This window comes from Zonotrichia leucophrys, chromosome 2 (assembly GCF_028769735.1).
Source record: "Zonotrichia leucophrys gambelii isolate GWCS_2022_RI chromosome 2, RI_Zleu_2.0, whole genome shotgun sequence".
NCBI classification, from domain to species: Eukaryota; Metazoa; Chordata; class Aves; order Passeriformes; family Passerellidae; genus Zonotrichia; species Zonotrichia leucophrys.
Window position 1 is genome coordinate 11,451,689 of NC_088171.1, and position 26,947 is coordinate 11,478,635.

The following is a 26,947-nucleotide window of genomic DNA, read 5'->3' on the forward strand; positions in this document are numbered from 1 at the left end:
AAAGTATTAACTACCATCTGGTTGATAAAATGAATTCTTACTTTTCAAATACCTTACAAATTTCCACTGCACTGGACAGCTGTTTGGAGCATTTCAGCAAAACCAGGAGCACAGTTAAATAAAGGAAATGTAAAAGGAGTTATGCATTTAAATTTCTAGTACTGTAGAAAAATGTGCAATCACAGATTAACACATAACTAAATTCTCTCAAGTGAAAAATGTCATGTTTTGTGTGGAGAGAAAAAAAATCCAAACCAGTGTGGAAGCCAAGGGAATTCCTAATTTTTAATCTAGTTTGCCTCCCAAAGAGTATCAAGTAATTTGCAATTTATTTAAAACTGATGTGCATGCCAAGTGGAACTGTCGAGTGGAAAACAGGGAAAGACATGCAAACTGCAGGACGTGCCTACATTCAGGTATCTTAAATATCTGGATTTCTTGTTTGCTGAAGATACACAAAAAACCCTAGAGCACAAGGTACAGTCAAGTTCATAAACTGCTCCAGAATTCACTCATGCTTTGTCTTTATCTGAAAGGATTTATAATTAAGTGTGAGACAAGTTCCTGAAAGTTAGTATGAAAAAAAAAGAAATTAAGGAAAAACAATAAAGAGGGAAGTAAGACTGGCTTTGCTGTAGGCCCCCTTTAGGCTCTGGAAATTTCCTATGAAAAATTCCTTCCACACAACCTTCTCTGAACAGCCCCAAGTTTTCAGCCTGTTGAGGATCTGTGTATGTGTGAAAAATGCCAATCACTTATTTTTAACATTTTAAAAGTTTAATAGTAATAAAATGATTATAAAAATAGTAATATAATTAGAGTAATAAAAATTTGGACAATTAGGATTTAGAACAATACGAGACAATAAGAACAAAGAGTTATGGATGGTCTGGGTACCTTTTTCTGGGCAAAATAAACCCAAAAAAGGACCCACATTAACAGAGGATTAACCCTTAAAAACAATAGCCTGTTGCATATTCATACACCTCATACATTATGCATAAATTCCATTCAAAAAAAGGATTTTGTCTGGTCAGTGTCAACTTCTTCCTCTGAAACCTAACAGCATCTTCAGGGCTGAGCAAGATGGGAAGAACTCGGAAAAAGAGCAATAAATTCTTTTTCTCTGAAAGATTTAGGTGTCCTGTGACTGCTATCTCAGTGCAAGTCCTTTCTTTAGAAAGAAAATATCCCACATAGCATAGTTTCTATTTTAACACTGTTATAACCTAAAACTATATTTAACACACTACTTAAGAAAATTAACACAGCATAACTTTCTAACATAACACATATAATATTCATTTTAATATTTGCAAAAAGCCAAAGACAAAATACACATTTTTCACAGTATGCATGTACACAGACACTGACACACAGTGTGCAAGCACCATGGTCCCTCCAGTTCCTGGCACCCCAGAAACATGGCCACAATGGAGCTCTGCCTCTTTTTCTGTGGCAGGCACCTGGCTTCTCACTCACAGAAACAAGAACAGAGAGCCCCCTCAATCTGGAAAATGGTCAGGAATGGAGTTTAGTAAAAAGGGCAGACTGCAGTGATAGGATGTGCAGGGTATGATCAGACATTTGTTCTGACCATGGTGTGCTACCAGCCTCTTTTATCCCCTTTTCTCTCCATTTCCCCACACTTTTCCCTCCCTTATCCACATTAATCCCTTGGACTTTCATTCTTCCTCTGAACATCTCATGTGTCTTTCAAGACATTCTCTGAGACATGACATTCTTCAATAAGGACACTGAGGTGCTGAATTGTCCAGAGAAGGGCTGTGGAGCTGGAGCAGGGTCTGCAGCACAAATTCCATAAGGAGCAGCTGAGGGAGCTGGGGGTGTTTAGCCCAGAGAACAAAAGGAGGCTCAGGGGGACCTTACTGCTCTCCGCAACTCCTGAAAGGAGGCTGCAGCCAGAGCAGTCTCTTCTCAGACAACCAGCAACGGGAGGAGAGGGCATGGCCACAAGCTGTACTGGTTGATGGTTTTGTTGGACATTAGGAAGAATTTCTTCAGAGAAAGGATGATCAGACACTGGAACAGGCTGCCCAGAGAGGTGGCGGAGTCACTGTCCCTGGAAGTGTTTGAGGAAAGAGGAAATATGTGGCAAAGTGGCATTGAGTTGACATGGTGGTGTTTGGACTTAATGGCCTCGGAGGTGTTTTCCAACCGAACAGATTCTGTGATTCTTGCACAATCCCAAGATATTCTTCCAGGTATCCCATGGGTGACCCAGAGCTGCTCCTGGAGATCCATCTGGTGTGTGCCTGTGCCGGGCCACAGCACTGGCTGCCAGCTGAATCAGCCTGGGGACGAGGCCACTCGTGGGCCCCTTGGCCCCTGTAAGGCTTTCGGGGTCCTTTCTGCCATCCTTATTCTCTCTGTCATTAACTCCTTCGTGCTAATGGAGATCAGCCTTTACTCAGCGCTCAACAGGCTGAGGGTGTGTTTTGCTTTCTCGGCCCTACGGGGCTCAAGCCACGTCTGCCCCCAATCATCACATCAGGGAACCATTGCCAGAACCCTGCTGGCGATCAAATGCTTCTCGGGCAAGACCCAGACTCAACCTCAAGCGCCTGCCCCCCTTCCATCTTCCATCTTCCCTCCCTCCCTCTCTCCCTGTCCCTCCCTCTCCCGGCCCGCCCGGGCCGGACGCGCGCAGCTCTCGCGAGAGCTCCGGGCGCGCTCCCTTTCCGGCGCGTGGCGCTGCAGTGGCGGTGGCCATGGCGCTCTACAACTTCAAGAAGATCACGGTGGTTCCGTCTGCCAAGGTACGGCCGCGCTCCCCTGCTCCTGCCCCGGCCCCGGCCCCTGCCCTCAGTGCCTTCCGCACCGGGCTGTCCCTCCCGTTCCTCCCGTTCGGCGGCTTCCGAGGACCGCGCTGCCCTCCTGCCCCTTCCGCGGTGCCGGCGTGGTGTTGGGTTCGCCTCCTCCCCCTCCCGCGGGAGCCGTGGACTCGCCTGGGCTGGTGCTGCTGCGACCGGCGGCCCGTACCATGTACAGTGTCGGGGGGGTCCTGTCAGAGAGGATCCTGAGCAGGGACCCTGAAGCCGCGTTTCTCCCTCCTGTTTTCCAAACCTGCCTCATACCGAAACTCATCGCACTGTCTTGCTTCAAAATAAAGTCTTTTTCTAGTCGGAAAAAGGGGTTTTAAGCACGGTGAGGGGAGCTCCGGCAGGGCTCGGACTCGCCAGGCCGCCGTCCATTGCAATAGAAACTGGACAGGGAATGTGCAAACTTCTTATTCCTGCCTGCCCTAAAACATGCCTGTCCCACTGTGGCTGTACTTAAGTCCTCAGCGTGCTCCTTCTCCAAAATAAAATTGTTGCCTTTACAAGAACTTGACATTTTGTGTAACTAATCATGTTTCCTCGATTGCAGGACTTCATCGATTTGACATTGTCAAAGACTCAGCGAAAGACCCCAACTGTCATTCACAAACATTACCAAATCCACCGGATTCGACATTTTTATATGCGAAAAGTCAAATTTACTCAACAAAATTACCATGACAGACTCACTCAGATCTTAACCGATTTCCCGAAGTTAGATGTAAGTGTTTTCTCATTTGCTGATTTCTCTGTGTAGACAATTTGGCCGATTTCAAGTAGATTTTACTGTGAGTAGTGGCAAAACCTGTACTGCAAAAGTTGTATGTTCTTATGAAGAGCAGAAGTTAAGTTGTGCCCGTGGATTGTCATTAAAGGCTGGAATTTACAGTCTTGTAGCTGATCAGATATGTTTGCCAGAAGTTGCTTTTAAATTAAGACAAAATGTGGGGGGGCTTAAGTATATTGTGTCTCCCTATTTCTTCTTTGTGTGTGCATATGGAAATTCTGCTTATGTTTAATCTTCCCAAGGAAATACCAAGAAATATAATATATCATATTGCTTTCCATCTTCAGGAGTTAATTTGACAATATAAATGTTGTCCTTGACCCCATAAAGGGTGGGGTTAGAAACACGGTATTAACTTCAAACAACTACAACTCTATCCATGTGCCCAGTGGGACTTTTTTATGGGCAGTTTTCTACACAGATTGAAATTATTCACCTGTTAAATTGTTTTTCTTGATAATTTCATATCCAGTGAGTGTTGCTCCAGAATTCGCAGAAATATCTTCTGGGGTTTTTTTTAACATCACGTGATGAAATCTCTTCAGGTAAATACATAATTAGCAGAAATACTCTGCATGAAAGATTTTTACCAGAGATGCCACTTCCTTGAACACTTGAGGATTTATTTGGGCATTAAAAAAACTGGTTTTTGTCCAGGCTTGTATAGAAGGTAAGGCAGCACTCAGAAAAGAAAGGAATTAATGGTACTGCTGTGTTTCTGCTATAATATGAATTTCCATTTAGAGATAATTTCTGTTGGCTTCTTGCAATTTTTTACTTAAAAAAAGACTTCAAAGTTGTAATATGAAATATTTTAGAAAGCAGAAGATCAACTGGAAACTCTGTATGAATAAGTCAAAGATGTGTTTGCAGAAGAAATTCAGAGCAGTTAAGATTAATGCATTTAATGACCAAGCAGATTATTTTTCTTACATAAGTTGGTAATGAAAATTGTTTGGCTTTTAGTGTCATTTGTGTTAGTGTCATTTGTTCTCCAGTCCATTGTTGTGGAGAAAAAAAAGAACTTACATTGAAGAAGTTATATTGAAGAACTTACATTGAAGAAGAAATAGTCATCTTAGAGTAAGAAAATAAGAGACTTAACATCAGATTCTGCTTTTAACTTAACAAAACTGCTTTTAACTGCTTTTTTAACTGCCTTTTAAGCTTTCTGCTATTAACTTAACAAAAAATTCTGCTTTTGTTTTAGGATATTCATCCTTTCTACGCGGACCTGATGAATGTCCTGTATGACAAAGACCACTACAAGCTGGCTTTGGGGCAGATCAATATTGCCAAGAACCTGATAGACAAGTAGGGGCTTTTGATTTCTCTGGTTTTGCCTGTGCCTAGGGGACTGTGTCTTACCTGTGATCATCTCATTTCTCTGTTTTGCCCGTGCCTGGGGGTTTGTGGCTGACTGTGACCGTGCTCACAGGGGTCTGAGGGAAGAGAAGAGGATCTGACTCCATGTTTCAGAAGGCTGATTTATTATTCTATGATATATGTTGTATTAAAACTATACTAAAAGAACAGAAGAAAGGATTTCATCAGAAGGCTAGCTAAGAATAGAAGAAGAAAGAATGAATAACAAAGGCTGGTGTCTTGGACAGAGAGTCCGAGCCAGCTGACTGTGATTGGCCATTAATTAGAAACAACCACATGAGACCAATCACAGATCCACCTGTGGCATTTCACAGCAGCAGATAACCATTGCTTACATTTTGTTCCTGAGGTCTCTCAGCTTCTCAGGAGGAAAAATCCTAAGGAAAGGATTTTTCAGAAAATATCATGGCTACAGCTGACCTGTGCTCGTCTCATTTCTCTGGTTTTGCCTGTGCTTGGGGATGGTTGGCTGACCTGTGCTCGTCTCATTTCTCTGTTTTGCCCCTGCCTGGGGGATTGTGGCTGATCTGTGCTCCCTGTGCCTGCAGTGTGGCCAAGGACTACGTGAGGCTGATGAAGTACGGGGACTCCCTGTACCGCTGCAAGCAGCTGAAACGCGCTGCCCTGGGCCGCATGTGCACCATCATCAAGAGACAGAAACAGAGCCTGGAGTATTTGGAGCAAGGTGGGTGCTACATATGGGCTGAAAAAAGGCACCTGAATTGGGTATAAAATTTATGATTAGGCTTAGTAGGAGAATGCGTTTAGTACAGGTTACAGATCCAGGAAACAGAGGAACGGTTTTAAAATCCCCAAAAACTTAGTGTTAATTTTTCAACAAAATAGTTTTCTCTTTGAATATTTATTAACTTTTATGGTATCACTAACAGTGATAAAACTTTTTCTTTGTTTAAAAGTCGCAGGCAGGCTTTTACTTACCATTCTTTTCACTAACATGTATGTGAAAAATGTTGCTAAAGATTTTGCAGACACTACTCCTTACTTCAGGTTACGTTGCCTGACTTGGTGGAGTCGTTCTAGATGTAAGATAGTGGTCTTCATCTATTTCAGATATTTCTTAAATTTTATATTTGTCATATGTAGATACTTGTGAAGTCTGCAAATTATTACATACTTTCATAAATGATCATATATCAGAAATGTTACTAATTTTTAGGTAAACAGTTCAGCATATGTATAGTTATTCAATCTCAGTAAAACTTAAATTATCAGAGATACTTAAAAAATCTTTTTCACATTTCAGTGCGACAGCATTTGTCTCGTTTGCCAACCATTGATCCCAATACACGAACTCTTCTGCTGTGTGGCTACCCAAATGTTGGGAAATCCAGTTTTATAAATAAGGTATGTGAGTGGTTTTTCCATGGATAATATTGAGATACAATTTAATTAAAATAAGGTAACTTCTAAACAATTTGATATAGTTGTGACAGTGTCTGATGTGAGTAGTGGCAAGTTCAAATGTGTGAGTAGAGGTTGAATGAAATTTCTGGAGGAATAAATGGAAAGTTTTGATAGATTTCACTCTTAAAAATCGTTATCTTTTCCAAAATAGCATCCCATTAGCATATTTTCTGATAGACAAATACTTGCAGAGAAACTAGAATAACCAGTTTTTAGCTCTTTTTTTTTTACCCCATAGCAAAGACAGTGCATTATAATTAGAATATACTCCTTTCAACTTCAAGAATTTTTAAATAAATGTGTGTGACTAAATCTTGTTTTAAGGTTACAAGAGCAGATGTAGAAGTACAGCCTTATGCCTTTACCACGAAATCTCTCTTTGTGGGACATATGGATTATAAGTATCTACGTTGGCAGGTAAGAACTGTTCCTATTTTGCAGTTCCTTGAAAGAGTGATCTGGTTATAGCCTGATTTGCCTTTTTGCCATGATCAGACAGGCTGTGTCTGACAGCTGCTGTGCAAGGTGCAGTGTGCCAAGTGAGAGCAGCAGTCAAAACTTGTTCTAAAAATGTACATGCATGGGTCTGTGTTCTGTTGGAGGGAAGATGGGAAATGGAATTATTGAGTAATGCCAGATCACTTTTTATCATTCTCAAATTCTGCGCTGGGTAGGGGCAGAATTTTCCCTTCCTTTGCAATACTTGGAGTGTTGGTTATGAAACCTCATTCTTCTTCCATTTCTACATTTTCACATTCCCAGTTTGGCAGAGCTCACAGTTCTATTTGTGACAGAAAGGAAAAACTGCCACTGTCTTAAAAAAGACAATATAGATGAACAATCAACCACATTTTCTGCAACAGCTGATCAGTAACACCTGGCTGAATGATGTTAATTTTAGGTGGTGGACACTCCTGGTATTTTGGATCACCCCCTGGAGGACAGGAACACCATTGAGATGCAGGCTATCACTGCCCTGGCACACCTGCGTGCGGCCGTGCTCTACGTCATGGACGTGTCTGAGCAGTGCGGGCACAGCCTGGAGGAGCAGGTGGAGCTCTTCAGGAATATTAAGCCATTGTTTGCTAACAAGGTGAGTTTTGTTCACATTATTAACAAACCCCAGGGGTTTATAACATGGTAACTTGAATTAAGATTTTTTTTTTTGTCTTTTTATCAGCCACTTATAATCGTTGCAAACAAATGCGATGTGAAGAGGATTTCAGAACTATCTGAAGAGAGCCAGGTTAGGATACTTCTCTCACCTCTTTGTCTTCTGTTGTTTACAAAAATACTGTGTGTGCATTGTGGATGATTATAATTTTTATTGGGCAAAATCTTTTACATGATCATTCCTTAATTGAGCTGCTTTAATTGTGCAGTGGGAGGTAGCTTTGCAGGTCTCAACCCCATCTTTCTTTAGTACTGTCTAATGTAGTCCTTGCCTGAATATTGTAAATGCTAAATGGAAGGTAGGTTCTTAATGGCTTCAGAAATCTCTGATGGTGTGAGAACTTTCAGTTACTGCTTTAATTGCTTTACTCAATAATCCTTTCAGTGACAGGCACAGTGAGCACTAGACTCAGAGGTCTCGCTGAACAGTTGCAATAAAAGGTCCTGCAGGCTTAATTCAATTGTATCTACAGGCTAAATTTTATCTACAGGCAATTGTATCTACAGGCTAAAGCACATAGAACTTGTGTCTCTCTCACTTTTTTTCTTTTTCTCTTATGGGTCATTTATAGGTGCCTTTTTTATTTGCTTATAAAATAAGAAAGATTAAATAGAACTATAATTAAGAACTTTCTGTCATCTTTTTAGAAACACCTTCTAATAAAATAGTAATTCATTGTATGTATTGACACTGGATTAAGATTTCTCGTCTTAATGTATTGTGGAATATTAAGAAATGAAACAGGATGTCATTATTTGGGTTAATTTTTCAATTTTAGAAAATATTTGAAGCTTTTGAAGCAGAAGGATTTTCTGTAATAGAGACAAGTACACTAACTGAAGAAGGTGTAATCCAAGTTAAAACTGAGGTAGGTGCATTCTTTTTGTTTCATCCAAATGAACAGCTACCATCTTGCTTCACTTCATGAGTTCAGTCTCAGTTAGACTGCATTATAGTGATAAACTTCAAAAATGTTTTCCTTGTGCTTCAGTGAGCTTGGGTGTAAGTGGAAAATAATATTGTAATAATTTTTTTTTAATTGTGATTTTTTTCTGAGTCCTATTAAAAAAATACATATCGGCATATGCATCTTCTCAGGATGCTTTTAATATAGAATAATTTGATGCTTTCTTGAGAGTTAGAGGTATAAGACAAAAAGAGAGTAAGATGTGAAGCCAGATACCTGGCATGAATGGCTGCAGTGTCATTTGCTGTGTCTGAAAGGCTTTGTTCCTCACCTTACCTTGCCATGTGCCCTCAGGCCTGTGACAGACTGTTGGCCCATCGTGTTGATACTAAAATGAAAGGAAACAAAGTGAATGAAGTACTGAATAGATTACACTTGGCCATGCCAACCAAAAGAGATAACAAGGTAGGCTACATGTTTACACTATTTATTGTATTTCCCAATACTTCTTAAATAGGGTAAGAATTCTGTCATTGTTAATCTGCAAACAGATTCATATGATGAAGTTTTCTAATCTATTGCCTGTAAGTGCCTTTCCTGCTGGGAGCTTGGGATTTTGTATATTCTTCAGAAATACATTACAGTGCAGCTGGTGATTTATAGCAGTGTGAAAAAATTGATGTGAACTTTTCCTTTTGTTTTTGGGGTGGATTTGTTCCAGGAGCGACTGCCTTTTATACCTGAAGGCGTAGTAGCTCGTAAGAAACGCATGGAAGTGGACACTCCCAAGAGGAAATTGGTAAGTGGCATCTCTAAATGAGGAAATCAGCAGCTGGATTTTAAATTTGCTGTGTTAGTCCATAGCCTCTAAATTAAATGGTATCTAAAGCCATGTATGTCTTTGCAGGAGAGAGATATTGAACTTGAAATGGGAGATGATTATATTTTGGATCTGCAGAGTAAGTGTTAGATAAGAATTATTATTATATGTATTTTATACCATTATTATTACTAAACAGTAAAGTGTGGCTATTTCAGCCTTAAGGGGGAATACCTAAACCTGACTGCTTTCAACTAATTGCCAGTGGCACCATTTCATTGCACACTATCCTTCTGTTCCTGAACTGGAGATCTTTACTGATGTGTTTTGTGATGTTACTCAGTTGTTTCCCATTTTGGAGTCACAGACATGAAACAGCTGCTCTGATGATTCAAGTGATTTTTTCTCTCCATTCTGTATTATAGGATTTAAATAATTTCTGATGCTCTCTTTGTTAAGAAAGTATCAATATGAGAGAGAACCGCATGTGTTGTGTTTCAGCTGGGTTTTTGTTGCCTGGTGTGTCTTGGGGCAGTGGGTCATGCCATAACTGAGCAATCTTTGGCAGTAGGATGGAGATCAGAAATATTTGAATATAGCAGAAGTGCTGCCAAATTCTTAGGGGTGGGGCACTTCTTTTGTGTGTGTGTTCTGAGTGTTGTCTTTTGTCAGGGAACATTCTTTGAAATTAATTTTTGTCTCTTTATCAACTTTTGTTGTATTTTTAAGAATACTGGGACTTAATGAATTCTTCTGAGAAATATGATAAGATTCCAGAGATATGGGAAGGCCATAATATACTTGACTACATTGATCCTGATATAATGAGAGTGAGTTTTTCAATTTTTGCTTTACACTTTTCTTTCCTCTTTATCTCTTATTTGTTTAATGTCAGTTACCATTTGTAGATTAAAAACAACATATTGTGAGAACCTGTTCTCTTTTGCATTGTCTGCTCTTGTCATGGGAAAATGTACTAGTTTTTGAATGATAAAGGGCAGAATTTCAGAAGAATGGAAAATTTTTTCACCTTGTCAGAATGATGGTGATCTTATCTGTTCCATTCTAAAATATGAGGTTTGCACTAGAAGTTATATTTCTTCATTCTTTCACTACAGCTACAGGAATGTAGCTATCAAACTTTATGTATTTTTAATAATATGAAATTCATCCATCAGATTTATGTCTGTGGAGGAAATGGACTGAATGCTCAATTTGTAACATTTTTAGCTAATAACAGTCGCTGTTTGGATTTCCTGCTGGTTGTTAAGGAGGAGTGGTGAGTGCAGCCCATGGAGGCTGCCAGTTATGCAGCAGGGTTCCTGTGAACTGCTGGTGTCCTGGACTCATGTTGCATGTCAGAAGAGAAGGGTTTTTCAGTCTGTTTCCAGAAATGGCACAGCAAGCACAGCTCACAGGACAGTACAGCTGCTTTCAAACACTGGGCAGCTTTGGGCAGCCACACAAATTTAGCCAAGTGTTGATGTGGAGTGATGGAGTTATTCTGCACAGCAGTGTGTCCATGGGTTCACAGTGATCTCTGTCACCAGCCCCATTTGTGTGGTTATCAGGCAAAGTAGTTCCTTCTTTGAAGGGCCTGTGTGCTGTCATGGCCCAGGACCATGTACAAATGTGATGTTGAGGATTGTAAGTCAAGATCTGATCTCCATTTTACCTCTTCACAATCTAAGAAACTGGAAGAATTGGAGAAAGAAGAAGAACTGAGAGAAGCTGCTGGAGAATATGACAGTGAACCAGAAAGTGAAGATGAAGAAATGATGGAAATCAGACAATTGGCAAGGAAGATCCGAGAAAAGAAGAAACTGAAAATCCTGCAGTCAAAGGAGAAAGATGTTCATGGTCCAAGGATGCCCAGAACAGCTAAAAAGGTGAGTGTAGAGCATGTTCTGTAAAAAATCTTGCTGCTATGTAAGAGCACCATGAAAGCATGTATCACTGTTGGATAGTGGAACTGATGCCTTTTGCTCATACTTGGCCCTGTCACTGCTTGCTCCCTTCTGTTCTCCCAGGAGTTCTGGTCACTGCTTAGCTGAGGAGGGATAGTAACCCTTTTTTTGTGTGTCACATAAGTGAGTCTTGTGTAAAACTCCATATGTATTGCAGAAAAGGTTTTTAATAATGTGATGCAGTTTGTTTAAGTGGGTTGTTTCATTGTATATTGTCTGTTTGCTTAAAATTCAAATAATGCTAAGAATTAGATAATTACTTAAAATCACAGTAATTTAAAATTTGTTCTGGAAAAGGTGATGTGTGTCTTTGGTAGCCAGGTAATCACTGTATCTGGTGGCAGAGTTTCTTCTGACCAGTCCAGGACAACTGCAAAGTAATAAACTGATAACTAGATATTTGAGAAAATGAATCTAGCTGCTGTTGCCCCAGGATCTCTTACCTTCTCAGAAAGTGTGCCTTTTGGGAGAAAAGGAAACATTTTTGACCAAACTGGCTCTCCTTGTCAGCTTCCCCCCAAAAAAGCAAACTAATTATATGATCTTTGGGAAATGTTGGGCCACTGGAGTCTTGTGAAGCAGAATTTATGGATGTAAAAAATGAAATGTGAAGGTAGGACATCAATGACCTGTGTGTGGATGTGATAAAGCCAGAAATATAAAGTGAATATAATGACTTGTGGTGGTATATTGAGACAAAAAGTAAGGTGGAAGGATTTTTTTTAAAAGAACTGTGTTTTTACAGGTCCAGAGGAAGGTGTTAGAGAAAGAAATGACTGATCTTGGACTTGACATGACTAATAAAGATGATGTAAGTTTTTGCTTATTGAACATAATACTTGTTTAAAAGAGACTTAGATTTCTTTGAGCACAGTTGAAATGTTTTTTAAAGCTGGCACAAGAGAGAGGTGGGTTCTATTAAGGATGAATTAGGAACTGCAGATGAGGCAGTTGCTACTGGAATTTTTTGAGTAATGTGATCAAAACAGGTTGTATAAGCTGAAAAACTAACATTTATCAAGAATGTGCACTGCTTTCTTGGAATTTGTGTAGGATTCAAGAACAGGCTTAGCTAAGCATACTTCTTAATTTTCAAGTCTGCTTTGTTGGATGAGACTCTACTATGTCAGAAATAGTAATAGCAACAGATGAGGCCTATCTTTTTATAGTTCATTAATTCCATGAGCTGTAATTGAAGTTTTTGAGGGCAGCTGGCATTTTTAAATGTAAGGCAGATAAAGTACTTCATCAGAGACTGGCCTCCAGGAGACTCTTTTTTAACAGAAATTTAAAAATCCCAAAACATTTTGTACAGCAAATCCAGCAGTGTTACAGCTCCCTGGATCTTGAGATCTCTAATTCTTTAGCTAAACAAGGAGTTAGGAAACAAGAGCTGTCAACATTACACATCTGAAGCAAGCATTTATGGTTCTCAGAGCTGCCATGCCATGTTGATGTAGGAGCAATGTAGAAATGTAATACTTATGCTATACATGATCAGTCTTTATGACTGAAATTCTTTAGGGCTTTGCCCAGTGCACAGGACATTAATCAGGGTAGGCTTCGTCATTGCTATTTTGCTGTTGCAAAATTACTTAAGTGTTGCTCTCCATTCATTTGTATCTTTTTATTGATTAGTTTTAGGCGTACTCCACCCAAAGAAAAAAGCCAGTTAGCAACTGTGGAGGAAAAAAAGCGAATATTCACTGAAATGTGAATGTTCCTGTAGGACAGAGAGACAGTGACCAATATCTGTCAAGATCTTTGTGTTACTATGGAATAACCGAATCCACTTCCTGTATTTCCGATGACTCTGACTAGAAATGAGCTGATTGTTTCTGGCTGTAGGCTTAGATGATGGTTTCAATTCCAGGCCCATTACGTGAGGAGGTCGCGCAGCACCACGAGGAAGCGCAAGCGCGAGGAGTCGGAGACGCCGCGGTCGGTGTCGCGCAGCCGCAGCTGCTCTCGCACGCCACGGGACGTGTCCGGCCTCCGGGATGAGAAGGTTTGTTATTTACCTGTTCTCACCTGCTGGGCAGCTCCACCAGCATGGTTACACCTAGAGCAGCTCCTGGGGAACTGCAGAGTAGGCTGGCTGTGTTTGTGCAGAGTTTGTGCTTAGCTCCATCATCTTTTCATTTGGACTCTGTTTCTCTACTTCCTTCTTACAAATAATGTAATAATACAGACCAAGGACAAACATTTTAATTCTTTAGTCTCTAAATGCAAATCTGAAGGAAGAATTCTGCAAACTGTGGTTCTACCTGTAGTAAGTGAGAAATTCCAGGCACAGCATGATCCTGTGTTAGTGCACTGGAAAGTTTTGCTAAGGAGGGTTAGTGCCACTTCGATAGTGATAACGCTCTGGAGTTGGTGTTAATGTCCTTGATGAAACCATCCAGCTCAGTGGGTTTTCTTAAAGGTGTGGGTTTTCTTAAAACTTGTTCCCTGAGTTACTGAGGAAGTTACTCTGCATGTTTGCTTGTTTTTAAATAGATGGTGAAGAAGGTGAAGATCATGGCAAAGAAAGCTCAAAAGAAAATGAATCGCCTGGGCAGGAAAGGAGAGGCAGACAGGCACATATTCAACTTGAAGCCAAGACATCTGCTGACTGGGAAGAGAAAATCTGGCAAAACACAGAGAAGATAAGCAGTATTCTGAATCAAGATTAAAAACTAATCAAAAAAACCCAATTTAAAATCAAAATTAAATTTATTAAAACTAATTTCTAGTCCTGTCATCCTTTTTGGTAATACTTGGTGTTTAAGTGTGTGTTTTATGTTCATGGTTAAGATACTTCAAGCTCAGTTTTCAATATCTTGAAATTTCCCAATTCTAGTGGCAGAAACCATTTATAAACACATAAAAATACTTTCTTCCATATTCTTATTCCTGACTTTCATCTATCAGTAAAGTGTTTCTATACAAACCTAATTTAAATGAGGTTAAGTCTAGAAATGTGAACACTTTGTTGAACTACTGTTATAAAAAATGCCTGGGTTCAGTAAGGTTTGGATTGCTGCATGCAGATAATCCTTTGTGATGAGTTTATGGCACTGGTGGAGGCTGAAATGGGGGGAAGTAACAGAAAGCATCAAGATCTATGCAAAGTTTGTGTTTGTGCACTGAAGTTCAGGAGCAATGCTGCCACTTCACTGAGCTGCAGGGTCACTGGAGGAGAAACTGCAGTTCTAGTACTGACCTGCCACCTGTAATGGGCAGGTTACACCTTACAACCCTGAATATTTCAGATTAATATTTCAGGTATGTAGAGAAAAAGGATCAGACTGAAATTTTGTGCCAAGCACATGCTACTCTCATCCTTGGCTTAGCAAGACATTTTCTCTTTGGGACCTGATAGACAAAATTCTCTATCTGCTCAAGGCAAAATACATTGTCAAATGGGAGATATTTTCTTTTTGTCTCTACTTGGTCAATGATTACATAGAAGTTTGTAAAATTATGCATTATAAATGCGTTGCTTGAACAGTACATTTCAAATCCATGTTAAAAATTAACACATGCCCCACAAAAAATAAAGAGGAAGAAAGAGCCCTCACATGACTACTTTTTGAAATACAGCCAGTGACTGCTCAGATGTCAGATTTTGCAGCATGTGTAAATTGATGGAGCTGCTCTCATCTACTCTGTGTAACACATCCAGAATTAAAGCATACTGTAATCCTGCAAAGAAGACCAATGCCAAGAAAAACTGAGGGGCTTTAAGAACTGTTAAACAAAAGTTTTCTTTCAGCTTCTGTATGCACAGGGCTTCTGCTTCAGGATCTGTTTTGCCAGCTTTTTCTCCAAGCTGAACTAGAAAAACAGAACTTTTTTCCATAGATCTGTGCCCTGCTGCCCTGCCCACATCATGCTGCTTCACTGGTGTTTAATGGGCAGGGTGCTGCATGACAGAGATTATTCTGCATGTGGCTTCACATCTGGAAAGAAAACAACAGTCCAAGGGTTTAGGCAAGGTGGTTTAATTATAAAGTTAGATTTAAAAAGTATTTGAGAACTTCTCCATTGCTTACAGCTGGCTATCATGGCTGATTGCACTGAATTCAACATAGCTGCTACATCACATCACTGCTCCCTCACCTGATAATATTTCCTTTGAAACAATTCATCAGTTCTGGCTCATACACAACAAACTTGACTCTAAAACCTTGAACCACTGGAGGTGCTGGTACATGGAAGCTTCAGTGCTGCAGTCACAACAGGGATGAGAAAGAGAAACCTTGACCATGGAAAAAGTTAACTTTACCCTAAATCCAGACACAGAATCATCACAACCATGTTTACTTTTAATGATAGTTGCACGACATCCTATTTCATCAGGCTCTGCAAGAACTTAAAAACAGTGTGCTAACAGAAGAAATCACACTTTTTTGAAGACCCTCCCTTCCCCCAGTCTATAATTAAAATGGAAGCACCCTTCAGTATCTGTCTTACTGAAAAAGCCTCCTAAGTTACTAGCAATTGATTGACTGCAAGATCAAAAAGGATTAGCTCTGGTACTCTTTTACAATTTCTAATTAACTGACATCAAGACCCAGTGTAAGCCCGCAAATGTTAAGTCTTGAATTGTGGGGTTCAGGGGTTTGAGTTGTCTGGGAATGACTATTACAGGAAAAGAAAAGCCCTTATATCAAAATGCCTTGTTTTCTGACAATGGAGAAGAGCCATTTAGTGCACATCCTGTCTCCAAAGCCAGAGTACTGACATTAGGCAGGTACCACTTACATTTGCTGCAATTAACATCTTATTAAAAAATTTGAGATGTCCAGTACTCAACCATCAAATAATCAGAAAAGCCTGGTGGGGGGAAAACCCCAAACAGTGTTTATTATCTAAAGCTTTAACACATATGTCAGCACTTCAAAGTCAGACTTACTCCACACAGGCAATCCAATTACTTAAGCTTTTATGGGTTTGCTTAATTATAGAGTACAGTAGCTGAAGAGATTTGCTTTCTGCAATTAAAAATAATCCTGATTACTTTGAATTGCTTTTTCCTTCTGGCAGTTGGTCTCAACATCACAGCAGAGCCCACAGTCATGTGTAATCATTATTTAATGTGTGGCTGAGTTCAATGGGAACAGCCCAGCCCTCCTCCCTGAGCTGGGCAGGAGGTGCCTGGCTCCCTCCCAGGTGTGCAGGGCACACACAGGCTGAGGATCTTTCACCAGGCACTGGAGGAGGAACCCAGGGGTTTCATGCTACTGTTACCCATTTTACATGAGATCTTAACAGGCCCAAGAGAACCAAGGATGAGGGGGAAGAGGTGACAAAGACAGAAGAAAAAACATTGGCTATGACCTCTGTATGAATTAAACATGCTCCATGTGGAGCAATTCTCTGCAGGTACATCATGATTTCCCAGTGTTAATGAGACAACACATCACTGCTACCTTCAGCACCTTTTATCCCAGCTATTCACATTCGGTGTATTTTTTCATGCTCAACAAATTTGTTCAAGTTATTCAAGTTATCCCACCACTTAAAAAGAAAGGTCTCTGCTATCAGCTTGAACCATGGAGTAATCTTAACTTCATTCCTGGCAGCTTTGTCCAGGAGCTGTTTCAGTTCTTTCTGTGTCACGTAGCAGTAGCTCTGGATCTCGTTGGGGTCAGGATTCAGTGTCACATCCTTCTGCACAAATAAGATATAGTCTATCTCATGTTCTCCCCAGATGCCATCAGACTTGGCCTTGTAGTGAATTCGTGTCAGGTAGGAGATGTCTTCTGGAGGTACCTACAAGAAAACACTTGTGAGAGTGCTGCCAGACCAGGAGAACTGCACTGCTGGGCATTGCAATACAATTTATCAGCTATCATCCTCCTCCTTAGAAATTATTTGTTCCCAAGTGTACAACTGCAATGCACTTTTTCACCAAGAATTACTGGAAAAAAAAAAAAAAAAGCAGATTGATGGCATGAATTGCACAGCATTCTCTAGCCAGACTCACCCTGTAATACTGGAAGTGTATTTCTCCTGTATGGCATGTTTTAAATAATGCTGACCAGACTTTACTGCACACTCACTGAGCCCTGGTGAAAACAAACACTGGCACCTACCCCTCACCTCCCAAGGAAAAGAGCTGACAAGGACCTGAAGCCAAGGTCAGAACCAGGTACTGACAGACCAAGTGTAACCCTGCCCTCCAGGGATCTCTGGAAGCTCACTCAGCTCTCTGCATCTCCAAAGATGAGTTCATTTTTGGTTTGAGGCTGACTCTGCCTGCCACACACAGTCTGTAAGCTGGCAAGTGCTGCCAAGAATTCCTGTTTGTCCCTCCTTTCTTTACCTGCTCCATGGGAATTCCCAGCTCTGCCTTCAGCCGTCTCTGTGCTGCTCTCCGAACACCAATGGCATCATTTTCTTCCAGTTCTTGAGGGTGGCTCAGAGGGTGACTGCAACAAGTGTTGGTAAAACAATCTGCAACAAGGTCAATCAGTTCAGTTGTGACACTGAGGAAAAAAGGACCTGGGAAAATAAGGACCTGGGAAAAAAAAAAACAAAAAACCACAACACCAAAATCCCCAGAGACAAAGGCCAGTTATTGAACACATCCCAGCTTCATTTCTGTTTTGCAGACAAGGGTCACAGACAGGGGATATTGACACCTCTCATTTTCCTCTACATATTTTGCACTGGGATTTGCCTCTGCCAAGCACTACTTTGCAGGCTACTGTTTGATACACATGAGGACAGGCATTCTTATCCCCAACACATCTACTTAGAGAGCCAGTCTGTAAAGGCCTTGTTTATCTCTCAAATGCTAATTAAAATTACTTTTGGGAGTTCATATGTAACAGAATAATGAAAATATTCCCAGAGCTTCAAGAACAGCTGGCAGTAAGTAGAATGAAATACAAAGTTTATATCTGTGTTTAAAGGACAAACGATCTATACTCTGTTTTTAACTTTTTCCTTCTCTGCTAACCAGTCAAAATGTAGATATTCTAACTCTATTTTAGATGCTTGGTTTGTAGATATTCTAACTTTATTTTAGATGCTTTTGAGCTCGACTTTTATAGACAAAAGGTTGAAACAAGCTCTGAAGTAAAGACTCCCTTGGAAAAAAGAAAAAGGTCTTCCTTCCTCAATGATTTTGTTTTTCCACTGAAAATTCTGCAACAGACAGCTTCATGCTCCCTCCAGCATTCCCCATGTAAGCTGTTTCTATTTGATCCCCTCCTTATTTTTATGCCTCTCTATTTGCATTTGACAGTTCAGGAGTGTTCAAAAGTCATGCACTGCATGGTTTGGCCACACTTTTGCCTCACTTCTGGCAGAGTTAAACAAGAGTTTGTTAAGCCAACACAAAGGCCCACAGATGTACCAGGCACCAGGGCTCTGCTGCACTCAGCCTTTACCAGGGCAATGGGACACTGCACAGCCACCAGAGCCATTTCTTCAACTCCCATAAATGTCTTGCAGCAGAAGGGGCAAACACCACACCCTCTGCCCTTGCACCAACAGCACCAAACATGTCAGGGACAACCATTTCCCAACAACATATATATAACAATACATGAGCATTCCCCTTATCTTGCTTCACCCACAAGGTAATTTGAACTCCCAAAAGTATTGGAAGTATGTCCTCTCCAAAGCAGTAAATTCTAAAACCTCAGAACGAGTTCCCTGCAGGACTGGATTGATGTAGTTTTTAAAAATATTGATCTAAATAAAGCATTTATATAAACACAGTGTTTCAGCACTAACCTGGAAATGTAATTTTTGCATTCGACCTCTGCTGCAGCAGCAGTTTATTTTCTGTATTAAATAAGAAAACACTGAAAGCTCGGTGCAGCAAACCTAAAAATAAAAAAATCACATACAACAAAAAGGAGATATTTAATACAAGAGAAAAAAGCATATAAAGACAGTTAAGGGCTTAAAATGGCCTCATTTTTACATAATCCAATTTTAAATTAATGTATGTTAAAAACCAGGAATTTGATCAATAATTCAAGAGCCATTATTCAGGTTTCTAAGTCAGCTTATACAAAACATGAAATTAGAAGAGTTCCTAGAATAAAAATGCAACAGAGGAGTTCTTCTAAACTCAGTCAGTTCACCATTCTGAATGTGTACATTTGGGCAAGCTTCCAAGGAGAGCTTGGCACCCATAAATTGACAATCTAGAAGAGATGACTCAAATTCCTAAAAAACTGAATTTCAAGACCCTTCAAGAATTGCAAAAGCAGAACAAAAATAGGCTCCATTAAAAACAGTATAATTGCTGTTTTCTACACCTTTTAGGTCTGTTATTCCTCACTCTTCAGGAAGATGCTTTCCCTAAGTACATAAAAAGAGGTCACACACCACGAGAGACTGCTGAATCTGACCAACCCAAAATCTGTGAAACCCTGTCCTATTAGCAGTGCTTAAAGTAGAACTCTGCGTGAACTACTTTAAAATTAAATCCTTTTCTACTTGAAAAGAACTCAGCAAAGAGGCAAACAGCATTCTTTAGAAAAAGCTACACAGAACCAGGTATCCATAATAGGAAAAAATACTGCTTTATCTTCAAAATGTGATTTAAAACATTTATCAAGCTTGTATGTGCAATCACACATTTCTCTCCTTTGCAATTGCCTCTAATTGAGTGTTCCTCTATTCTGCAGAATTTTAACATTAAATATTTAATGCTGAGGAGGAGGGGCCTAAGGGGAGACACTTGCTCTGGTTTGATCCAACACTCACCTGAGATCAAGGCTTTAATTTAACCATGACTATGCTTCTGAAAATATTTGATCAACTTCATGGTTCAATTAGGAGATAAGCAGCCATACCTTTGTCAATGTTTTCATTCAAGTGACAGTTTTTCTTGGTCTCTGCTCCAATCTTATTGTCATTTTCATCAATAAGGATGCACATCTCTGCCAAGAGCTGCACCTGCTGCTCATCGAGGTGATCTGTGTTTACTTCAGGCATCCTGATGGTAGCACACGTTCCACTGAAGACAGACAATGAAGAGTCATTCATTAAAAAACAACCTCCATAAGGTTCTGGGCAGAGTCTGAGAAATAACCTAATGGCCTGTTTCTCTGACATGGTGTAAATTGCACACCAGTTTTATTCTGAGAGGGTTTATATGCTTTTAGCTTCCTGAAATTTCTTACCCACAATACAAACCACATAGCAACACCTGACAGGTGCTTGAAACACTTTTATTTCTCAGGAAGGCCTTGCAGCAGCTGTTGCAGGACAGCCATGCTGAGCATAACACTTTTATGGGCTGTCAGTGGCAGGAATTCCAGTTCCAAAGTTCAAGCTGGGCACCAGCTGCTTTATAACGCCAGGCATCCTGCACACGAGGATTTCTCCTCTCCACAGTCTTTAAAGGCTCGGGAACAGGGGTTCAACCTGAGGCACCTCCAAAGCAAAACCTGCCCTGCCCGAGCCTCTGCTGCTCTCGGCAGCCCAAAGCAAATCCCAGAGCGGGTCAGGCTGAAGGGACCACAGGGGTCACCCGGGGAGCTCCCTGCTCTGCCCGGCTCGTCCCGGAGCACACAGGATCGCACTCAGACAGATCTGGAGCATCCCCGGGGCGGGGGCTCACACCGACTCTTGTTCCAGGGCACCTACCCGGGAAAGGAATAAAGGAACTCCTTCCTCACGCTCAGGTGAATTCCTGGGCATCTGCCCCCTGCCTTACTGCTCAGCAATGAAGACCATTCCCTTGGCACCCTCCCACGGATATTTATAGATATTAACGATGTCTCCTCTCAGCTGTCTCTCCTCAAGGCTGAGCAGACTCAGCTCCCTCAGCCTTTACTTCTAAGAGATTCGATAGTCCCTTCATGACCTTCGCTGCCTTTCGACAGAGCCGCTCCGAGAGCCCCACGTCTCTCGGGCACGGAGGAGTCCAGAACCGGACGCAGCGTTCTGGAGGCTCCTCGGCACAGGGCTGAGGGCATGGTGGCCGCTCCGGGCCCGCCCGGCAGCTCTCCCTGCCCCGTTCCCCGCTCACCTCGCAGTCCGTGCGCTCGGCCCCCGCCGCTCTCCCCTCACGCCGGGGCCGCTCCGAGGGGCCGCGCTCCCGGCCCGGAGCAGCGCGCGCCACATCGCACGTCACACTCTGCCCGCCAATGGCGCCGCCGCCCGGCGCTGACGTCACCGCATCGCCCGATCGCCCCACTGCGGCGCGGGAGGCGGCGCCAGCAGTGACAGGTGGGGGAGGTGGAGGGCGCGGCCAATCGTGAAACAGCACCGAGCGGCGCTGGCCAATAGAGACAGGGAGCGGCGGCGAGTTGGCCAATGGGCGCGGGGCGGTGCGGTGGGCGGGGTGTGCAGCGGTGCCCACAGCCGGTACCGGAGACGGTCAGAGCTGGGGCCGGGTTGGGCTCCCGAGCCTTTCCCTACTGACGGGAATCACAGAATCAGTGAGGCTGTAAAGGACCTCTGAGATCATCGAGTCCCGCCTGTGACCGGACAGTACCATGCCAACCATGGCACTGAGTCCCGCATCCACACTTTCCTTAAACACCTCCAGGGACTGTGACTCCACCGCCTCCCTGGGCAGTCCATCCCAATGTCTAAACTTGAATGTCTCTAACATTCCGCGCTGCTTATGGTCTTTTCACCCACCCACGAAAACGGAAGGACTGTGCCCAAGTCCCGGCTCCTACAGATGTGCCGCTGTTTGTGGCAAGCAGTTCTAGCACGGAATATTTGCTCGGTTCTGGGAGCGCTCCAGGCGGCGGCCATAAGCCCGGGACTGCAGAATACCGGGGCTTTTTGGCACATCTCATCCTGGATGCTTTTCTTTGATCCGCAGTAGCATCCTTCGAGCTGAGGAGGTTCGGATGAACCCCGGCTCCCTCCGGCGCTGAGCCACAGCTGCTGGGAGGCAGCTCCTGGGCTGGCACTGTTGGGTTGGACGTGATATACACACGTGATCGGGGTTCAAGAAGAAAAAAGTTTTTTTATTCTGCATGTTCTCTAGCTTATATACTCTTAACAAAGCGTGATCTTAAGTCATTAACTGAGGTGGTGTTCGCAGGGGTCCCAGGACGAAGGAAGAGATGAGAATCTTGACTCCATGTTTCAGAAGGCTGATTTATTATTTTATTTCTTTATATTAAAAGAAAATAATATATTAAAACTACACTAAAAGAATAGAAGAAGAGATTTCATCAGAAGGCTAGCAAAGGAAAGGAATGCAATGATAATAAAATCTTGTGACTGCTCACAGCCTTGACACAGGTGGCTGTCATTTGTCATCAAGTAAAAACAATTTACCTGCTAGGTAAACGATTTCCAAATCACATTCCAAAGCAGCAAAACATGGAGAAGCTGATGTTTCTTAGCTTCTCAGGAGAAAAGATCCTGGCAAAAGGATCTTTTATACAATATGTCTGTGACAATTAACTACATCACAATAACTTATATTCATTGGTGCAAAGCAATTGATGTTAATATAATTGGCAAATGTTTTACAGAAATTAATAAGGCACATCTACTTGTATACACATCTACTTATGCATATAGTCTAGCTTACAAAAATTGTCATGTATCTTTTCTAATCTGTTTCTGTGCTGATGGCTTTGTCGTCTTCTTTGCTATGGATACACTCGAAAATCATCAATTGTTATTTCTTCTACTAACTCAGCTTTGTTGCAGGCCAGCTGTCAAACCCCTCCATACTGTGCTAGTCAAGCTCTGGAATTGGCCGGCTCAGTGAGCTCTTGAGGGCAGAGAAAGCAACAAACAAATGTCCTGGGCAGCAGTGGAGCAGAGCCAGGATGTCAAGGTGAACTGGTGATATATGGGAATTTAGATATGCACAGATAACAAATTAGAAAAACTTCAATACCAGCCTCTAGAAACTTCACACCACCATGGCTAAATACCTTCTCAGCAAGACTTTTGCTGGCTTATTGCTTATCCACAGATTTGGGTTTATGACTGGATGCCATAAAAAGCCCAGAAATTACATTTAATATGTCTTGGAGGCAAGGCTTGCTCTGATTCCTTCTCAGCTCAAGTTCCAGCATTTCAGTCTGGTTTGCTTGATTTTTCCTGTGAACAGGACAGATGGCCTGTCCCTGAGAGATATCATTAACAGCACAAATGTTGAAATGGACAGTTAATAATTTTTCAATGGAGGGGGGATGGGGTGGGTTATCTTACAGCATTCCCCTGTGCAGAGCTTGCTGAAAGAAAGAAGAGTGGAGATGATTTGAGTGAAAGCCACTTGAAAACAGCAGAGCATCAAAAGTGAAAAAAAAAGAAAAAAAAAGAAGACTCTAACAATGTGTTGGCTGCTACATATCCTTTTAACTACATAAACCATAACATTATCTACTAATGCTAATATTGTGTTATTCATTAATAAGCTACAAATTTAATGTTATCACAGGACTGTTGATAATAAATATGTACTCTCAGAAAGGACAGAAATGTACACAGATTGCTTTTTATTGAGTTTACTTTTCCTTACTTTACAGATTACTTATTGCTGAGTCACTGGCACAAAACAACAGTAATTGGAGACTGAGATATACTGGTATATCTTCACAGATATACTGAGAACATCCTTCAACACATGAATCACTTGCTTGTTTCATTGTTCCAGATAAAAATAAACAAACAAAACTGTAATTTTTTCTTCTATCATTTTCCTAAAGTAACAAAACGAGCTACACAGATCCATAAAAAAAACCAAACAAACAAAAAAAACCCCAAAAAACCAAACCAACTACTGAGATGGACACAGAAACCAGCATTTCATATGATGCCAACAGAGTTAACATGCAGGTCTCCTGCGAGTGAAGCTCTTTTAGAATAGAAACTACTCCCCTGGGAGGCAGAGATGTGTCTGTGCCTGGGGCACAGCTGGCATGGGACATTGGCAGGTGTACACAGTGACCTTCAGGCTGCACAGCAGAGGGAAAACAGGAGAAATGTGCTTATAGATGATAGAGAAAAGAGGCTTTTCTTCCTAGCAATAACTACTGAAAATTTCTATGCAGGCACTTCAGAACCTGACAGTCAGAAACAATTACAGCTCCTGTCTTGCACAGACAAACAAAGCACTTCACCTGAGTCGATGCTGGTGAGCAGCAGGAAGTGGCAACAAGTCCTGGTGGATAATGAGAGACAAAGAAGCAGGGCCAAAGGATGACGGAGACAAAACAAACCATTTTCACAAAACAAACAAGGGAGAGACTTCCCAAGCCCTTAACCAGATGCCAGGTTTTATGTCTCCTGTATCATCTTTCCTTTTGCTCCCCTCCAGACTTGCTCTTCACCTTCAAAGCTCTGCGTTGAACATAAAGCATGTTAATTTTTGTAATGGTATTCACTTCACTGTAACCTCAGAACTTGTACTCCACCCTGCATAAACAGAATGCCTGAAGTGACATACAAATGCTTTTGAGACTTAATTTTTGCATCTCCTGCAGTCCCCTGACTGTTTTCAAACACTCAGCTAACAAGGGAAAGACAGTTTCCTGTAACAAGTGGGAAGTCTTTCATTGACCTGAAAATCCAACCAGTTGTAAACCCCTGACAAAGTTTTGGTGCCTCCTAAGAGAAAGGGAAGTGCAATACCCACCAAACTGAAGAAAAACCTTTCAATTCTCCAGCAAGTTAAACAAGATGATCACAAGCTACAAGATGAAATAAATGCTGAACAAACCTGGGATTTGACCCCAGCCTAGAATGCATAAACGCCTGAAAAAATGCTTGTCCTCAGTTTTCAGATTTTCCAAGGAAGATTAATGGGCTCTGTTCCCCTCCTTCACATCCAAACTTCTTTTTCACCTTCCTGTTAACTTGCTCTGATATTTAAGACTTCCACTTCACCCTTCTCAGCTACAGAGCTATCCTTGTTCCTGGTCTCCCTAGAGAATGTCTCTTGTGAGTCCTTTCCTGCCTGGAGCCGTAGCTCTTCACAAAATATTTGTCTAAATGATCCACTCATGTGCTTAGTGAGAAACAACCTGGGTTTTATCTGAAATGAGAAGTAAATTCTTCCCAGTCTTAGCTAATCTCCTGTTCCCTTGACTCTTTTTAAAAGGCTTCTTTCAGGGAAGTGGGTTGGCTTCAGCTCGCTTCAGAGAAGACAGATGTCTTTGTAGTAAGAATGTAATACATATATGCTAAATATCTAAGTAGGATGTTGTATTTGCATTTGTTCAGCTTTCTCAAGCTGATGGAAAGAGTGCTGTGATGGATGGCTTCCAAATGTTTTTATACAGCATAAGGTGAATGAATAATGGTATAGGAAACCACTCTTCTAGGAAGGAGTTATTAGAAGGTTTCCTATATGAATCAATAAATAACCCTTGACTCCTTTTCTCCCTTAAATTTTTTTGGTTGGTTTGGTTGGTTTTGTTTTTATTTCTTTTGGTTTGAGCTCTGGACAGAAGGCTTTGCCTTTTTGTGCTACATTTACAGGTTTGAAAAATGCTAATTTGGGAGGTTCAGCTATTGCTCTGTCGTAGTGCTGATTTCCCAAACCTCCTATCTTGTCTTCTCTAGTCCAGCCATGGGTGCAGAAGTAGATTTGTCCAGGACAACCTAACTTTTCCCACTCTATTTACTGTATTCTTATTGAAAAACCTATTGAAAAGGTGCTGACTAGTACTGCCCTGTTTCCCTAGGCTCCTGTATTGCTATTTATGTCTCTTGTTTTGTATCAATAGTTTGTGAAAAGCAGTCTTTTGTTCTGTACTTGCTCCTACACATTACACAGCTCCTGCCACTCTTGCAGTGCCCTGACAAAACCAAACCAGCAGCAGAGCTAGAGTGACAATAGGCCACTTGTCATTCTCCTCTCATGAAAAAGCAACTGCATCCATACAGGGCCTGCTCATTTTCAGGTGAGGCACCCTGTACCAAGGAAAGTATTGTCTAAGCCCATCTTCCCTCATTTCAGTATTTTGCATTTATTCAGGTGAAAACATGATCATCTCTGTAATGCACTCTGCTCCTGGGGAGTGTGCTGCTCCAGAGGAGAAGGAAGCTGCCAGGTGTTCTCCCCAGGAAATCTCTAAGGTGGATTTTCGTGCTGGACATTTTTTTCCTTCATACATATAGCTAAAATTGTTAGAGTACAGTACAGCTATATTAGTGTAAAGTAATTTTGGTAGGGATTATGAGGCTTAAAAATGTCTAGTTAGAAACTGAACAGCTGAGAACTCGAATTGTCACTTGGCTAAGATGGCTGAGCCACCCACAACTGCACCAACTCTAAAGAGAATTCAAAGCATCGAACTTCAAAGTTCATTCAAAGCATTTGGTCAGGTTGTGTTCAGCTTCTTCCTGGGCACCTCTGTTCCATCCCTTGTCCCTCTCCTTTTGCCTGTGCAGTCTCCCCTCTTTTCCATTCCTTGAAGCCATTTAGCTATTTAGTTTGCTCCCTTTTAGTGGCTTTGAAGAAGGCAATAGGCTAAAATTACAGCATGTTCACAACCAGTTAGTGATTTTGGAGATTGACCTCCAGTAATGAAAAATATGCTAGTAAAGAGGTAAACCACTATTTTTGTTGCTGTTTAATACAGCTTTAAGACATGACTGCACAGAAGTGAGTAGAAAGGAAAAAAGACAAATGAGAACTGCAGGCAGATTTGTAGTTGGGAAGCACATTAAAAGAAAATGTAATATTTCCAGCTCTC

The 26,947-nt window shown here is 41.5% G+C and overlaps 2 protein-coding genes across 3 annotated transcripts; one reads left to right on the plus strand and one right to left on the minus strand.

Moving 5' to 3' along the window:
• Positions 1–2,621: 2,621 nt before the first annotated feature.
• GTPBP4 (GTP binding protein 4) lies at positions 2,622–14,034 on the plus strand. Of its 2 annotated transcripts, XM_064703934.1 has the most exons (17): positions 2,622–2,780; positions 3,391–3,561; positions 4,838–4,941; positions 5,562–5,698; positions 6,278–6,378; positions 6,763–6,855; positions 7,340–7,531; positions 7,619–7,684; positions 8,391–8,480; positions 8,874–8,984; positions 9,241–9,318; positions 9,427–9,478; positions 10,069–10,169; positions 11,031–11,228; positions 12,052–12,117; positions 13,180–13,314; positions 13,806–14,034. In XM_064703934.1, the coding sequence occupies exons 1-17, from the start codon at positions 2,733–2,735 to the stop codon at positions 13,956–13,958; spliced, it is 1,896 nt and encodes a 631-aa protein (XP_064560004.1). In that variant the 5' UTR covers positions 2,622–2,732; the 3' UTR covers positions 13,959–14,034. The 2 variants fall into 2 exon arrangements, with proteins under 2 accessions (XP_064560004.1, XP_064560005.1); XM_064703935.1 differs by lacking the exons at positions 2,622–2,780; positions 3,391–3,561; positions 4,838–4,941 and adding an exon at positions 5,367–5,433 and having other exon boundaries at positions 5,488–5,698.
• A 1,561-nt stretch (positions 14,035–15,595) lies between these two features.
• IDI1 (isopentenyl-diphosphate delta isomerase 1) lies at positions 15,596–21,434 on the minus strand. Its single transcript, XM_064703936.1, has 5 exons — positions 21,295–21,434; positions 20,114–20,277; positions 19,041–19,133; positions 17,620–17,750; positions 15,596–17,066 (listed from the first exon to the last, which is right to left on the minus strand). The coding sequence occupies exons 1-5, from the start codon at positions 21,387–21,389 to the stop codon at positions 16,749–16,751; spliced, it is 801 nt and encodes a 266-aa protein (XP_064560006.1). The 5' UTR covers positions 21,390–21,434; the 3' UTR covers positions 15,596–16,748.
• Positions 21,435–26,947: the final 5,513 nt, after the last annotated feature.

Bases quoted from the DNA above. Each gene is read 5' to 3' on its own strand.
- GTPBP4 (XM_064703934.1), top strand. From the start codon at position 2,733: ATGGCGCTCTACAACTTCAAGAAGATCACGGTGGTTCCGTCTGCCAAG. The intron at 2,781-3,390 runs GTACGGCCGCGC...CCTCGATTGCAG, and splicing joins CGGTGGTTCCGTCTGCCAAG to GACTTCATCGATTTGACATT. The intron at 8,985-9,240 runs GTAGGCTACATG...GATTTGTTCCAG, and splicing joins CAACCAAAAGAGATAACAAG to GAGCGACTGCCTTTTATACC.
- IDI1 (XM_064703936.1), bottom strand. From the start codon at position 21,389: ATGTGGCGCGCGCTGCTCCGGGCCGGGAGCGCGGCCCCTCGGAGCGGC. The intron at 20,278-21,294 runs GTGAGCGGGGAA...GTCTGTCTTCAG, and splicing joins CCGAGCGCACGGACTGCGAG to TGGAACGTGTGCTACCATCA. The intron at 19,134-20,113 runs GTATGGCTGCTT...TTTTATTTTTAG, and splicing joins GAATGAAAACATTGACAAAG to GTTTGCTGCACCGAGCTTTC.